This window comes from Salmo salar, chromosome ssa13, assembly GCF_905237065.1.
Source record: "Salmo salar chromosome ssa13, Ssal_v3.1, whole genome shotgun sequence".
NCBI classification, from domain to species: domain Eukaryota; kingdom Metazoa; phylum Chordata; class Actinopteri; order Salmoniformes; family Salmonidae; genus Salmo; species Salmo salar.
Window position 1 is genome coordinate 6,644,441 of NC_059454.1, and position 16,562 is coordinate 6,661,002.

The 16,562-nt window shown below is 43.0% G+C and overlaps 1 protein-coding gene across 1 annotated transcript in view; it reads right to left on the bottom strand.

The window, feature by feature from the left end:
- Positions 1-1,873: 1,873 nt before the first annotated feature.
- Positions 1,874-16,562, bottom strand: part of LOC106566357 (nociceptin receptor) — a 78,792-nt gene continuing 64,103 nt past the window's right edge. Inside the window, exon 4 of the mRNA XM_014134287.2 lies at positions 1,874-4,275. Coding sequence (XP_013989762.1) covers positions 3,749-4,275 — 527 coding nt within the window. The 3' untranslated portion in view covers positions 1,874-3,748. The remainder of the gene's footprint in view (positions 4,276-16,562) is intronic.

Here is a 16,562-nt window from a genome sequence, read left to right on the forward strand (position 1 = left end):
GTGCTTATTATGGGGTGTGTTTGGCGGTGAGAGCACTGTGCTATGCGGAAGTGTGCACGGTCTCGCCCATCTGCACGCACACTCCGGTACGAGCGATACCAGCCCCCCGCAAGTGCCGTGCTAGAGTGGGCATCCAGCCAGGGTGAAGTATGCCTGCTCAATACATCTGGCCACCAGTGCATCTCCTAGGCCCAGGCTACCCTGAGCCTGCTCTACGCACGGCAGCCATCATGCCTCGGCACAGCCCAGTTCGTCCTGTGCCAGCACTTCGTCCGTGCCGGGCTACAGTAACAATCCAGCCAGGACGGGTTGTGCAGGCTGTGCGCTCCAGACCTCCAGTGCGTAGTCAAGGCCCAGTGTATCCAGTTCTTGCTCCTCGCACTAGCCCTGTGGTGTGCGTCACTAGTCTGGCGCCTCCAAAGCCAGCCCCACGCATCAGGCCTTCAGTGCGCAGTCTCCGTCCAGAGCTTCCGGCGACAGTTCCCCGTCCAGAGCTTCCTGCGACAGTTCCCCGTCCAGAGCGTCCGGCGACAGTGCCCCGTGCAGAGCTTCCGGCGACAGTGCCCCGTCTAGAGCTTCTGACAACAGTTCCCCGTCCAGTGCTACCGGCGACGTCCTACAGTCCGGAGCCGACAGAGACGGCTCACAGTCCGGAGCCGGCAGAGACGGCCCACAGTCCAGAGCCTGCAGAGACGGCCCACAGTCCGGAGCCTGCAGAGACGGCCCACAGCCCGAGGTCTCCAGAGACACGCCTCAGCTCGAGGTCTCCAGCGACGCACCTCAGCCCGAGGTCTCCAGCGACTCGCCTCAGCCCAAGGTCTCCAGCGACGCGCCTCAGCCCGAGGTCTCCAGCGACGCGCCTCAGCCCGAGGTCTCCAGCGATGCGCCTCAGCCCGAGGTCTCCAGCGACGCGCCTCAGCCCGAGGTCTCCAGCGACGCGCCTCAGCCCGAGGTCTCCAGCGACGCACCTTAGCCCAGAGCCTTTAGCAGTGGTCTACAGCCATGAGCCTTCAAGGGGGGTGGGTAGGTTAGGATGGGGACTAAAGCCGGAGCCTGAGCCACCTCTGTAGTTGGAGGATTGGGGAGGCGGGGTGTAGCATGGGAGCCGTCGGTGACGGTAGCCACCCTCCCTTCCCTCCCTTTAGTTTGGGGTTATTTTTTGTGGGGTTTTGTGTTTCGGTGCATCCGGGGTCTGCACCTTTGGGGGGGGGTACTGTCACGTCATGACCAGTAAAAGGGGTTGTTTGTTATTGTAGGTTGGTCAGGGTGTGGCAGAGGGTGTTTGTTTTGTGTGTTTTGGGGTTTTTGGTGTATGTTCTATATTTTCTATTTCTATGTGTTTATCTGGGTTTTCTATTTCTATCTTGGGGTTTTGGAACGACCTCCAATTAGAAGCAGCTGGTTGTCGTTGCCTCTAATTGGAGGCCATATTTAAGTGGGTTCATTTTCTCTTGTGTTTGTGGGTGGTTGTTTTCCTGTATAATCTGAGCACCTTACGGGACTGTTTTTCATCGTTTGTTTTGTGTAAGTGTATTTTGGTTTTTCCTTCTAATAAAAATAAAATGTTCACTATACCTGCTGCAGTTTGGTCCGCTCCCTACAACGACGCTTATGACAAATCCAGACAAGTCTGAAAGTCTGTTAGTGGGTTATTCAGCAATGCACACCATCACCTGACTAGCATTTTTTGGAGTTTGTAGCAATAATAATGGAAACGGATGGACCCAGCTAACTGTGCTCTCAGAAGCATGAGGTAAATTGAAATATAAAGGTAAAACTTTATTTGAGATGAACTATCGTTTTCAGTGGTTATTCTATGTGGGTTGCTAATACAGGTTCTATTACTACTGAAGAGAATAAAACAAAACCGAAGGAAGCTTCCCATCAACACCATTTTATTAATATTCAGATAAAAATATACAATTTTCAAATTCAAGCTTCAGCAAATGTTCTTTAGCATCAACAACAAGCTGGCTAGCATATCAACTGTCTTTAGCATCAACAACAAGTTGGCTAGCATAGAAACTGTCTTTAGCATCAACAACAAGTTGCCTAGCATATAAAATGTCTTTAGCATCAGCAAATTAACCATTCATTAATAATAATAAATAGCTACTTAAAATGCAGTTCATGAGTAAACATACTGTTACAATCTTCATTACAGCAACAACCATTTACGCAAACACTGTTTTTCTCTTTTAATATTAATTACAACAACATTTTTTTGCTAGATTTGGCTTTTTGAGAATTTTCTGTTGACATTCAAGTGGTCTGGAAATGTAAACTAATGGAAACACTCTGATAACTTTCCCAGAATTCCCTGTTATTCCAGAAAAAACTGGTTGAAAGATTCCAGGAATCAGGAGGGAATAAGCAGGACATCTGGAATCCCCAAACCAATACTTTTTGGCAAAGTTACCAGAATTTTGCAACCCTAGGAAAGATTCTACCTGCGCCTCTGTACACAAAGAGTTAACAGCACGCATACAGACTCAAGAGGCAAATATACACCAATAACATGATTCATATATAAAGACAGAAGTCTTAGAAGTCTCTTAGATAGATGACTGTAACAATACTTATATACTTTTACATACCTTTATATAGCATGTCTATATATACAGAGTAACACCACCATAAAAATAGAATGAATATAATTAATTATATTTCTATGCACACCACATTATATATAATTATATATTTTAATTTTGCTGCACTTTGTTTTTCCCTTTTTAAGCAATCTTACTTTAAGACTGTGCTGCTCCAAAACACATTGTAATACCAAAGTATTAGTAATAGTATTGTATTAGTATTGTATTAGTAATACAAAATACTGTTGTTTCTTTTTTACAGGACGACAAGCAAAAAATATGTATACGTGGAACCTCAGGCAGCATCATCATCATCTAAATTATTATTTCATTGGTAACAATGAATAAAGGCTTCAAACAAGCAAGTCTCTGTTGTGACGTGCTGCCCGTTCCTACACCTGCAAGGTGATAGAAAACAAACAGTAAAGCACCATCAATGACTAACACGCTTTATCCAGGATAGTGGATAGCATTTATAACAGACTTTGCTTGGTATCTAAGGCCATGGAGTCAGATAAGTTGTTCCTCAGCAAACAAAATAAAACAGAAATACACAAAGAAACCTCCACTTACAGTAATTACTTACAGCATAGAAACAGACAAAAAAAGCATCCATACAACACAAGGAAAAAATGACAACCACATCATTAATCAACCAACCAACAATGGGCCAGACTCAGAGTGGAGAGAAGCGTGCGCAAAAAAAACTGTTGACTTTTCCTGGAAATCGTCCTTGAAGCACACAGAACTAAAGTCACAGACCTAAACTCTAAGCTTAATCGGCCCAAAAATGATCAATCAACTAATATATGACAAAATGACAACCATGTTTACCAAAGACACAGAGAAGTAGAGCCCCTTAGTCCCGAGTAGAAAGTCTGTTAGAATATATGACCCTGCTGTTCGGCATCCAAGCCGCTCCGGCACAGATCCGGTTCCGGCACCAACCAGGCCATTCACACATTGCCCCTGCCCCGGGCTACTTACGGCCCCCAGGCTCTGCCCCTACCCTGGCCCGTCCCCGTTCGGCCCCAGCCCAGGGGGCCGACGTGCTGCTAGATGGTAGTGATCTGCGTGAGCTCTGTGTTGGAGTTCCCTGTCCCTTGGTGGTGGTTGTTCTGGGGCTCCTGGCAGACCAGGGGCAGCTCCACGCCTAGTCATGCGGGATTTGTATTCCCATCCGCCGTTTTGCAGTTGTAGGCAACTTCACGGGCGATGCTCCTCATCCGACCAGACTGCTGCCGGCTATCCAGGCGGAACGGACCCGGGTGGCAGAACTCCCTGAAGCACCTCTTGAAGTTCTCGTCCAGGAAGGCATAGAGGACTGGGTTAAGACTGCTGTTGACGTACCCCAGCGCAATACAGAAGTGCATCAGGGCCATGGTGAGGAGGCTACCCAGGTTGAAGCCCAGCAACTGGGCCAGAGCCATGATCTGGACGGGGGTCCAACAGACCACGAAGGCTGCCACTACGACCAGGACCATGCGGGTGATGCGGCGCAGGTTACGGTCCTTCTCCTTGGAGCCAGACAGGATGCGGACGCTGCGAAGGCGATTGACCATCAGGCTGTAGCAGACACTGATGATGGTAACCGGGATGAGGAAGGAAAAGAGGAAGACGCAAGTGCCGAACACCGGGTCCCAGTAGCTACGGGGGTCTGGAAGGACTATGTTACACTCTATACCTAGGAGAGAGACAGGAGACAGGGTTAGGGTTAGAAACAGGACATAGGGGTTAAGGTTAAGGTTGGACATAGAGTCCCAGTAGCTACGAGGGTCCGGGAGGACTACAATACACTCTAAACCTGGGAGGGAGACATGACAGAGGGTTAATGTAAGGGTTAGGACATCAGGGTTAGGACTAGGGTTAGGGCATGAGGGTTAGGATTAGGGTTAGGACATAGGGTTAGGACTAGGGTTAGGACATGAGGGTTAGGACATGAGGTTTAGGACATGAATTTAGGACACGAGGGTTAGGACTAGGGTTAGGACATGAGGGTTAGGACATGAGGTTTAGGACTAGGGTTAGGACTAGGGTTAGATCATAGAGTTAGGACATGAGGGCTAGGACATGAGGGTTAGGACTAGGGTTAGGACATGAGGGTTAGGACATGAGGGTTAGGATATGAGGGTTAGGACTAGGGTTAGGACTAGGGTTAGGACTAGGGCTAGGACATGAGGCTTAGGACTAGGGTTAGGACATGAGGGTTAGGACATGAGGGTTAGGACATGAGGGTTAGGACTAGGATTAGGACATGAGGGTTAGGACTAGGGTTAGGACTAGGGTTAGGACTAGGGTTAGGACTAGGGCTAGGACATGAGGGTTAGGACATGAGGGGTTAGGACTAGGCTTAGGACTAGGGTTAGGACATGAGGCTTAGGACTAGGGTTAGGACATGAGGGTTAGGACATGAGGGTTAGGACATGAGGGTTAGGACTAGGATTAGGACATGAGGGTTAGGACTAGGGTTAGGACTAGGGTTAGGACATGAGGCTTAGGACTAGGGTTAGGACATGAGGGTTAGGACTAGGGTTAGGACATAGGGCTAGCACAAATGATTCACACCCCTTGACTTTTTCCACATTTTGCCTAGTTAAATAAAGGATAAATTCAATTAAAAGATAAAAAATATACAATTGTGTTACAGCTTCAATTTAAAATTGATTAAATTGAGATTTTGTGACACTGATCTACACACAACACCCCATAATGTAAAAGTGGATATATGTTTTAGAACATTTTATAAATTAATAAAAAATTATAAGCTGAAATGTCTTAAGCCAATAAGTTTTCAAACCCTTGTTATGGCACGCCTAAATAAGTTCAGGAGTAAAAATGTGCTTAACATGTCCTAACTCAGTTGCCGGAGAGGAAGGAAACTACTCAGGAATTTCACCATGAGGCCAATGGTGACTTTAAAACAGTTACTGAGTTTATTGGCTATAATAGGAGAAAACTAAGGATGGATCAACAACATTGTTGTTACTCCACATACAGAGTGAATAGAAGTAAGCCTGTACAGAATAAAACATATTCCAAAACATGTATCCTGTTTGCAATAAGGCACAAGTAAAACTGCAATACGTTTTGGGGAAAATCCACCACACATCACTGAGTACCACTCTTCATATCTTTAGGCATGGTGGTGGCTGCGTCATGTTATGGGTATGCTTGTCATCGGCAAGGACTAGGGAGTTTTTTAGGATAAAAAGAAATGAAATAGAGCTAAGCACAGGCAAAATCAAAGAGCAAAACCTGGTTCAGTCTTTTTTTCCAACAGACAATGGGAGACAAATTCACCTATCAGCAGGACAATAACCTTAAACACAAGGCCAAATATACATTGGAGTTGCTTACCAAGAAGACATTGCATGTTCCTGAGTGGCCTACATACAGTTTTGACTGAAATCGACGTGAAAATCTATGGCAAGACCTGAAAATGGTTGTCTAGAAATGATCAACAACCAACTTCACAGAGCTTGAAGAATGTTTTAAATAATAATGTGAAAATATTGTACAATCCAGGTGTGAAGGGCTCTTAGAGACTTACCCAGAAAGACTCACAGCTGTAATTGTTGCCAAAGGTGAATCTAACAAGTATTGACTCAGTGGTGTGAATACTTATGTAAATGACATATTTCTGTATTTAATTTTCAAGAAATATTTTAAACATGTTTTAATTTTGTCATTACGGGGTATTGTGTTTAGATGGGGGAGGAAAAAATATATGTAATCTAATTTTAAATTCAGGCTGTAACACAACAAAATGTGGAATAAGAATTATATCCACCTTGATCCACCTCTACGCAGACGACACCATTCTGTATACATCTGGCCCTTCTTTGGACACTGTGTTAACAAACCTCCAAACGAGCTTCAATGCCATACAACTCTCCTTCCGTGGCCTCCAACTGCTCTGAAATGCTAGTAAAAGTAAATGCATGCTCTTCAACCAATCACTGCCCGCACCCGCCCGCCCGACTAGCATCACTACTCTGGACGGTTCTTACTTAGAATATGTGGACCCTACAAATACCTAGGTGTCTGGTTAGACTGTAAACTCTCCTTCCAGACTCATATTAAGCATCTCCAATCTAAAATTAAATCTAGAATCGTCTTCCTATTTCACCTCCTTCACACATATTTCGCCTCCTTCACACACCCCCTTCACACATGCTGCAAAACATACCCTCGTAAAACTGACTGTCCTAACAATCTTTGACTTCAGCGATGTCATTTACAAAATAGCCTCCAACACTCTACTCAGCAAATTGGATGCAGTCTATAACAGTGCCTTCCGTTTTGTCACCAAAGCCCCATAAACTACCCACCACTGCGACCTGTATGCTCTTGTTGGCTGGTCCTTGCTACATAGCAAGCAGTTGTCCAGCCGTGAAAATACTGCCCCCTAGCCCCAACAGGTTAACCTGTTAGGGCTAGGGGGCAGTATTTTCACGGCTGGATAAAAAAACGTACCCGATTTAATCTGGTTACTAATCCTACCCAGTAACTAGAATATGCATATACTTATTATATATGGATAGAAAACACCCTAAAGTTTCTAAAACTGTTTGAATGGTGTCTGTGAGTATAACAGAACTCATTTGGCAGGCAAAACCCTGAGACATTTTCTGACAGGAAGTGGATACCTGATGTGTTGAATTACCTTTAAGCCTATGCCATTGAAACACACAGGGGCTGATTAATGTTTTGGCACTTCCTATTGCTTCCACTAGATGTCACCAGCCTTTACAAAGTGTTTTGAATCTTCTACTATGAGATCTGACCGAACAAGAGCCTTGGAACGGTGATGGCCGATTAGACTCTGGCGCGCGAGGTCATGTTGGGTACCCTCGTTCCAAAACGTTTTAAAAGAGAATGCATGTGTCCACCTTGAATATTATTCATGTTCTGGTTAAAAAAGGCCCTAATGATTTATGCTATACAACGTTTGACATGTTTGAACGAACGTAAATATATTTTTTCCCCTCGTTCATGACGAGAAGTCCGGCTGGCTTAGATCATGTGCTAACAACACGGATCTTTTTGGATATAAATGATGAGCTTTTTTGAACAAAACTACATTCGTTATGGACCTGGGATTCCTGGAAGTGACATCTGATGAAGAGAATCAAAGGTAATGGATTATTTACATAGTATTTTCGATTTTAGATCTCTCCAACATGGCCGTTTGTCTGTATAGCAAAGCATATTTTTCTGGGCGCAGTGCTCAGATTATTGCAAAGTGTGATTTCCCAGTAAGGTTATTTTTAAATCTGGCAAGTTGATTGCGTTCAAGAGATGTAAATCTATAATTCTTTAAATGACAATATAATATTTTACCAATGTTTTCTAATTTTAATTATTTAATTTGTGGTGCTGACTTGACTGCCGGTTATTGGAGGGAAACGATTTCCTCAACATCAATGCCATAGTAAAACGCTGTTTTTGGATATAAATATGAACTTGATAGAACTAAAAATGCATGCATTGTCTAACATAATGTCCTAGGAGTGTCATCTGATGGAGATTGTAAAAGGTTAGTGCATCATTTTAGCTGGTTTTATGGTTTTGGTGACCCTGTCTTTGAATTGACAAAACATTACACACAGCTATTGTCAATGTACTCTCCTAACATAATCTAACTTTATGCTTTCGCCGTAAAACCTTTTTGAAATCGGACAACGTGGTTCGATTAAGGAGATGTTTATCTTTCAAAGGGTGTAAGATAGTTGTATGTTTGAAAAATTTGAATTTTGACATTTATTTGGTTTCAAATTTGCCGCTGTTGAAATGCACCTGCTGTTGATAGGGTGCACCACGGGTGGCACGCTAGCGTCCCACATAGCCCCAAGAAGTTAAGACCACACACTACAGTCGTGGCCAAAAGTTTTGAGAATGACACAAATATACATTTTCACAAAGTCTGCTGCCTCAGTTTGTATGATGGAAATGTGCATGTACTCCAGAATGTTATGAAGAGTGATCAGATGAATTGCAATTAATTGCAAAGTCCCTCTTTGCCATGCAAATGAACTGAATCCCCCAAAAACATTTCCACTTCATTTCAGCCCTGCCACAAAAGGACCAGCTAACATCATGTCAGTGATTCTCTCGTTAACCTGTTAGGGCTAGGGGGCAGCATTTGCACGTCTGGATAAAAAAAATGTACCCGATTTAATCTGGTTACTAATCCTACCCAGTAACTAGAATATGCATATACTTATTATATATGGATAGAAAACACTCTAAAGTTTCTAAAACTGTTTGAATGGTGTCTGTGAATATAACAGAACTCATTTGGCAGGCAAAACCCTGAGACATTTTCTGACAGGAAGTGGATACCTGATGTGTTGTATTGACTTTAAACCTATCCCATTGAAAAACACAGGGGCTGAGGAATATTTTGGCACTTCCTATTGCTTCCACTAGATGTCACCAGCCTTTACAAAGTGTTTTGAGTCTTCTGGAGGGAGATCTGACCGAACAAGAGCCATGGAACGATGATGTCCCATTAGACACCTGGCGCGCGAGTTCATGTTGGGTACCCTCGTTCCAATACGTTATAAAAGAGTATGCATTCGTCCACCTTGAATATTATTCATGTTCTGGTTAAAAAAGGCCCTAATGATTTATGCTATACAACGTTTGACATGTTTGAACGAACGGAAATATATTTTTTCCCCTCGTTCATGACGAGAAGTCCGGCTGGCTTAGATCATGTGCTAACAAGACGGAGATTTTTGGACATAAATGATGAGCTTTTTTGAACAAAACTACATTCGTTATGGACCTGTGATACCTGGAAGTGACATCTGATGAAGAGAATCAAAGGTAATGGATTATTTACATAGTATTTTCGATTTTAGATCTCCCCAACATGACGTCTAGTCTGTATCGCAACGCGTATTTTTCTGGGCGCAGTGCTCAGATTATTGCAAAGTGTGATTTCCCAGTAAGGTTATTTTTAAATCTGGCAAGTTGATTGCGTTCAAGAGATGTAAATCTATAATTCTTTAAATGACAATATAATATTTTACCAATGTTTTCTAATTTTAATTATTTAATTTGTGACGCTGACTTGACTGCCGGTTATTGGAGGGAAACGATTTCCTCAACATCAATGCCATAGTAAAACGCTGTTTTTGGATATAAATATGAACTTGATAGAACTAAAAATGCATGCATTGTCTAACATAATGTCCTAGGAGTGTCATCTGATGGAGATTGTAAAAGGTTAGTGCATCATTTTAGCTGGTTTTATGGTTTTGGTGACCCTGTCTTTGACTTGACAAAACATTACACACAACTCTTGTAAATGTACTGTCCTAACATACTCTAAATTTATGCTTTCGCCGTAAAACCTTTTTGAAATCGTAAAACGTGGTTAGATTAAGGAGATGTTTATCTTTCAAATGGTGTAAAATAGTTGTATTTTTGAAAAATTTGAATTTTGACATTTATTTGGATTCAAATTTGCCGCTCTTGAAATGCACCTGCTGTTGATGGAGTGCACCACGGGTGGCACGCTAGCGTCCCACCTAGCCCATAGAGGTTAACACAGGTGTGAATGTTGACGAGGACAAGGTTGGAGATCACACTGTAATGCTGATTGGAAGCTTCAAAAGGAGGGTGGTGCTTGGAATCATTGTTCTTCCTCTGTCAACCATGGTTACCTGCAAGGAAACACGTGCCGTCATCATTGCTTTGCACAAAAAGGGCTTCACAGGCAAGGATATTGCTGCCAGTAAGATTGCACCAAAATCAAACATTTATCGGATCATCAAGAACTTCAAGAGAGCGGTTCAATTGTTGTGAAGAAGGCTTCAGGGCACCAAAGAAAGTCCAGCAAGCACCAGGACCGTCTCTTAAAGTTGATCCAGCTCTGGGATCAGGGCACCACCAGTACAGAGCTTGCTCAGGAATGGCAGCAGGCAGGTGTGAGTGCATCTTCACGCACAGTGAGGTGAAGACTTTTGGAGGATGGCCTGGTGTCAAGAAGGGCAGCAAAGAAGCCACTTCTCTCCAGGAAAAACATCAGGGACATACTGATATTCTGCAAAAGGTACAGGGATTGGACTGCTGAGGACTGGGGTAAAGTCATTTTCTCTGATAAATCCCCTTTACGATTGTTTGGGGCATCCGGAAAAAAGCTTGTCCGGAGAAGAAGACAAGGTGAGCTCTACCATCAGTCCTGTGTCATTCCAACAGTAAAGCATCCTGAGACCATTCATGTGTGGGGTTGCTTCTCAGCCAAGGGAGTGGGCGCACTCACAATTATGCCTAAGAACACAGCCATGAATAAAGAATGGTACCAACACATCCTCCAAGAGCAACTTCTCCCAACCATCCAGGAACAGTTTGGTGACAAACAATGCCTTTTCCAGCATGATGGAGCACCTTGCCATAAGGCAAAAGTGATAACTAAGTGGCTTAGGGAACAAAACATTGATATTTTGGGTCCATGGCCATGAAACTCCCGAGACCTTAATCCCATTGAGAACTTGTGGTCAATCCTCAAGAGGCGGGTGGACAAACAAAACCCCACAAATTCTGACAAACTCCAAGAATTGATTATGCAAGAATGGGCTGCCATCAGTCAGGATGTGGCCCAGAAATTAATTGACAGCATGCCAGGGCCGATTGCAGAGGTCTTGAAAAGAAGGGTCAACACTGCAAATATTGACTCTGTGCATCAACGTCATGTTATTGTCAATAAAAGCCTTTGACACTTATGAAATGCTTGTAATTATGCTTCAGTATTCCATAGTAACATCTGACGAAAATATCTAAAGACACGGAAGCAGCAAACGTTGTGTAAATTAATATTTGTGTCATTCTCAAAACTTTTGGCCACGACTGTACAGCTCACAACCACTTCCACTCCATTCCCCCAGGGGGCAGCAGCAACCTTGTCCAAATGCTTAGTCTTTCGTTTGGCCTTTTTTTGTATGTTTCCTTTTTCGTCACCATCTGAACAAGTCATTATCTCCTTGGAATGGCCAACCAAGAGGTCAAGAGAGAGCTAACCCTGGATCTAAGGTAAGGTAGCTGTCTCCTGGCTATAGACATTAATACACCTAGTCGTACTTACTTCCCACATATATGCAAACATCTTAAATTAGGTTACAGACCAGTTAACTAGGCCTAAGACCCCTAGACAAAGCAAGTGCAACAATATTAGCAGGCTAGTTAACCCTCTACAGTCTAAGCCCTGTCTAAGCAGGGGGAGTGGGTTCTACTAAGCTATATGGAGTTATTTTATGAAGGTCATACCAAGGATAATTTACTTATTTAATTTGGAATTTTAAGACCCCTTGAAGTAACAAACAAATATATAAAAACATGATTTGATAAACATTTTAATTTGCACTTACTGCTATTAGCCCACACAAACGATTGAATAACATAATCACTACATGGAACAACTGATAGTCCCCTCAAAAAATCAAAAGGAAGTTTGTTCTGAAGTGTCTGTCCTATATCTGAGAGATATAAGAATGATCAGGAAACATTTGTACATTTTTATTTTCATGTATTTAACCCTTTATTGGTATTTATTGGTATTGTACCCTTTATTGGTTGGACAAACACCACTCTAGCTCTGTCACCTTTCACCACAGATGCAGAAGTGCGACATCAGAGGATGCGGTGGATTGAGACACATCACAGCTTAAACTGACAGATTTTCATGGGGATTTTTTTATTAGGCAAATCATTTTTCAGTGGGGGCGAGGACATCGACTCTAGGGGTTTTTAAAAGTGTTAATTTCATCAACAAAAATACTGACAAAATATTAGTCTTACATCTATTTTTCAGTGGCAATTGACGAGACTATAACTGATTAAATAGACCCAGAAAAAACTATAACCAAACCAAAATAATTTTTCACTTCAGTTGACTAAAACGAGACCAGAATTGATTTTCTCTGTTATTAAAATCTGACAATTAAGTGGACTGGACAAGAGTTTCTGGAGAGATTGAGAGCTTTTTCGTGATAAGCACAATTAATATGAGCAGCACATTTACGCATTGCAGTTTTGTCCAGCACTGGGAAGGTCACGCCACACCGAGCAAACACAGTCTACATCAGCTGGTGAGCTGCGGGGCAGCAAGTGATGAGTGTGGGCAGACAGGCTCCACCTCCGATAATACACATCGCGCCGGCGACTCTCTTGGTTCCCTGTAGCTAAACAGTCACCACCAGCCGTTTGCCTGGTTAACAAACACAAGCTGCTTTACGAAATTAAAAACAATAGCAGCATTGAGTTTAATAGTAAAACAACAGTGTAGCTAAGTTTCTCTCCCCTCAGTAGAGTATAGAAAAGTAGGTCGTCTTTGAATTTCTAGTCTAGCTCAACCCCTCCCACTTTTCCCACTTCATTCCATATTTAGGTTCTGTAGCCAACTCAACCCCTCCCACTTTTCCCACTTCATTCCATATTTAGGTTCTGTAGCCAACTCAACCCCTCCCACTTTTCCCACTTCATTCCATATTTAGGTTCTGTAGCCAACTCAATCCCTCCCACTTTTCCCACTTCATTCCATATTTAGGTTCTGTAGCCAACTCAACCCCTCCCACTTTTCCCACTTCATTCCATATTTAGGTTCTGTAGCCAACTCAACCCCTCCTACTTTTCCCACTTCATTCCATATTCAGGTTCTGTAGCCAACATAGCCAAGTCTCCCTTTTTTCCTCAGAGAAAAACCTTTAGACTACCGTTCAAAAGACATGACCCATAATACCGGCACTATGATTTTTTTCTTTTTTTCTGCATCGATGGGCCACATTTTACATTTATATATCGCAGGGCGTTCTGAAACTAGGCTAATTGCAGACTGGAACGTTACCCATTTGTTTAGACTACACAACTTGTTCAGTCATTGGGAGTGTTCAACAGCATGCAACGTTTTGGAAGGTTCAGATAGAAATATGCTAAGTAGTCTACTGAACATAACCATGGTAACATTACCAGTAGTCTACTGAACGTAGCCATGTTAACATTACCAGTAGCCTACTGAACATAACCATGGTAACATTACCAGTAGTCTACTGAACATAACCATGGTAACATTACCAGTAGCCTACTGAACATAACCATGGTAACATTACCAGTAGTCTACTGAACGTAGCCATGTTAACATTACCAGTAGCCTACTGAACATAACCATGGTAACATTACCAGTAGTGTACTGAACATAACCATGGTAACATTACCAGTAGCCTACTGAACATAACCATGGTAACATTACCAGTAGTCTACTGAATGTAGCCATGGTAACAATCACCATTTGGTGGCACAGAAAGGAAGGAAAAGGGACGGCAAGCATTTAGCCAATAAATTGTCTCTTAACCTGTTGGGTCTAGGGGGCAGCATTTGCACGTCTGGATAAAAAAAATGTACCCGATTTAATCTGGTTACTAATCCTACCCAGTAACTAGAATATGCATATACTTATTATATATGGATAGAAAACACTCTAAAGTTTCCAAAACTGTTTGAATGGTGTCTGTGAGTATAACAGAACTCATTTGGCAGGCAAAACCCTGAGACATTTTCTGACAGGAAGTGGATACCTGATGTGTTGTATTGACTTTAAACCTATCCCATTGAAAAACACAGGGGTTTAGGAATATTTTGGCACTTCCTATTGCTTCCACTAGATGTCACCAGCCTTTACAAAGTGTTTTGAGTCTTCTGGAGGGAGATCTGACCGAACAAGAGCCATGGAACGGTGATGTCCCATTAGACACCTGGCGCGCTACTTCATGTTGGGTACCCTCGTTCCAATACGTTATAAAAGGCTATGCATTCGTCCACCTTGAATATTATTCATGTTCTGGTTAAAAAAGGCCCTAATGATTTATGCTATACAACGTTTGACATGTTTGAACGAACGGAAATATATTTTTTCCCCTCGTTCATGACGAGAAGTCCGGCTGGCTTACATCATGTGCTAACGAGACGGAGATTTTTGGACATAAATGATGAGCTTTTTTGAACAAAACTACATTCGTTATGGACCTGTGATACCTGGAAGTGACATCTGATGAAGAGAATCAAAGGTAATGGATTATTTACATAGTATTTTCGATTTTAGATCTCCCCAACATGACGTCTAGTCTGTATCGCAACGCGTATTTTTCTGGGCACAGTGCTCAGATTATTGCAAAGTGTGATTTCCCAGTAAGGTTATTTTTAAATCTGGCAAGTTGATTGCGTTCAAAAGATGTAAATCTATAATTCTTTAAATGACAATATAATATTTTACCAATGTTTTCTAATTTTAATTATTTAATTTGTGACGCTGACTTGACTGCCGGTTATTGGAGGGAAACGATTTCCTCAACATCAATGCCATAGTAAAACGCTGTTTTTGTATATAAATATGAACTTGATAGAACTAAAAATGCATGCATTGTCTAACATAATGTCCTAGGAGTGTCATCTGATGGAGATTGTAAAAGGTTAGTGTATCATTTTAGCTGGTTTTATGGTTTTGGTGACCCTGTCTTTGACTTGACAAAACATTACACACAACTCTTGTAAATGTACTGTCCTAACATACTCTAAATTTATGCTTTCGCCGTAAAACCTTTTTGAAATCGTAAAACGTGGTTAGATTAAGGAGATGTTTATCTTTCAAATGGTGTAACATAGTTGTATTTTTGAAAAATTTGAATTTTGACATTTATTTGGATTCAAATTTGCCGCTCTTGAAATGCACCTGCTGTTGATGGAGTGCACCACAGGTGGCACGCTAGCGTCCCACCTAGCCCCAAGAGGTTAACCCTCCCGCTGTCCTGGGGTCATTGTGACCCCAGGCCCCTGTGTCGAACCTGTGGTAGACTGACTGGAGTAGTACACAAGTGGACGGGTGCCTTTATTCATGTACCCATGTGTAAGCTGTAGGAAAGAAAAGGGTAGCAATATGGTCATGGGTACACGTCCGTTTACATCCAGACACGTGGATGAGTGAACCCAATGGCCTGGGGGATATTATTGAACTTGAAAATGGCGTGACCCGTCCTAGACTGACCCGCAGGGGTAAACAAGTGAATTACACCTCCGTACAAGTCCAGACATGTCCATGTATGTGGAGCCCTGCTGATACATGTGATGTCCTGCTGTTGTAGACTAACCCTGAGGGGTAAACAAGTGAATTACACCTCCGTACATGTCCAGTGACCCCCGGGGTAAACAAGTGAATTACACGTCCGTACATGTCCAGACATGTGGATCAGTGAACCGAATGGCCTCGGGGACATTATTCAACGTGCGAAATAGCATGGCCTGTTGTCCTAGACTGACCCCCGGGGTAAACAAGTTAAGTACACCTACGTACATGTCCAGACACGTGCAGCCCTGCTGTCGTAGACTGACCCCGAGGGATAAACAAGTGAACCGTTGCCCTTATTCATGTGTCTGTGTAAGCTGTGGGGAAACAACAAGAGATACTAACAGTGTCACGGATTCATCACGTCCAGTCTTAACCCAATGAGCCGAAGCCATGACCGTGCGGTTCACTGCCCAACAGGTTCTGGAACAGATATTCTCACATGTCCAGCAAGACTACTCTGATTCCGAGCAGGAGGAAGCGGAGGACGTGTCAGAAGATGAAGACGGGGAGGAATACAACCCGGAGCACGATGCGTCATCGTCGTCAGAAGATGAAGAACAACAAGAACAACAAGAACAACAACAAGACATCCCTCAACCCGAAAGAGAGACGTTGCTGTCAAAAACCGGAAAAATCAAATGGTCCTCAGTAGCGGCATATCACGACCAGGCAAGTGTGGCCGAACACAAGTGCACCGAGATGACCCCGGGGCCCACAATGTATGCCGTTTCCCATGCCCACGACATCGCCTCCACATTCTCCCTGTTCATCATGCCGGCAATAGAGTGAATCATCCTGGACATGACAAACCTGGAGGGCTTTCGAAAATATGGCGCGGACTGGAAAGC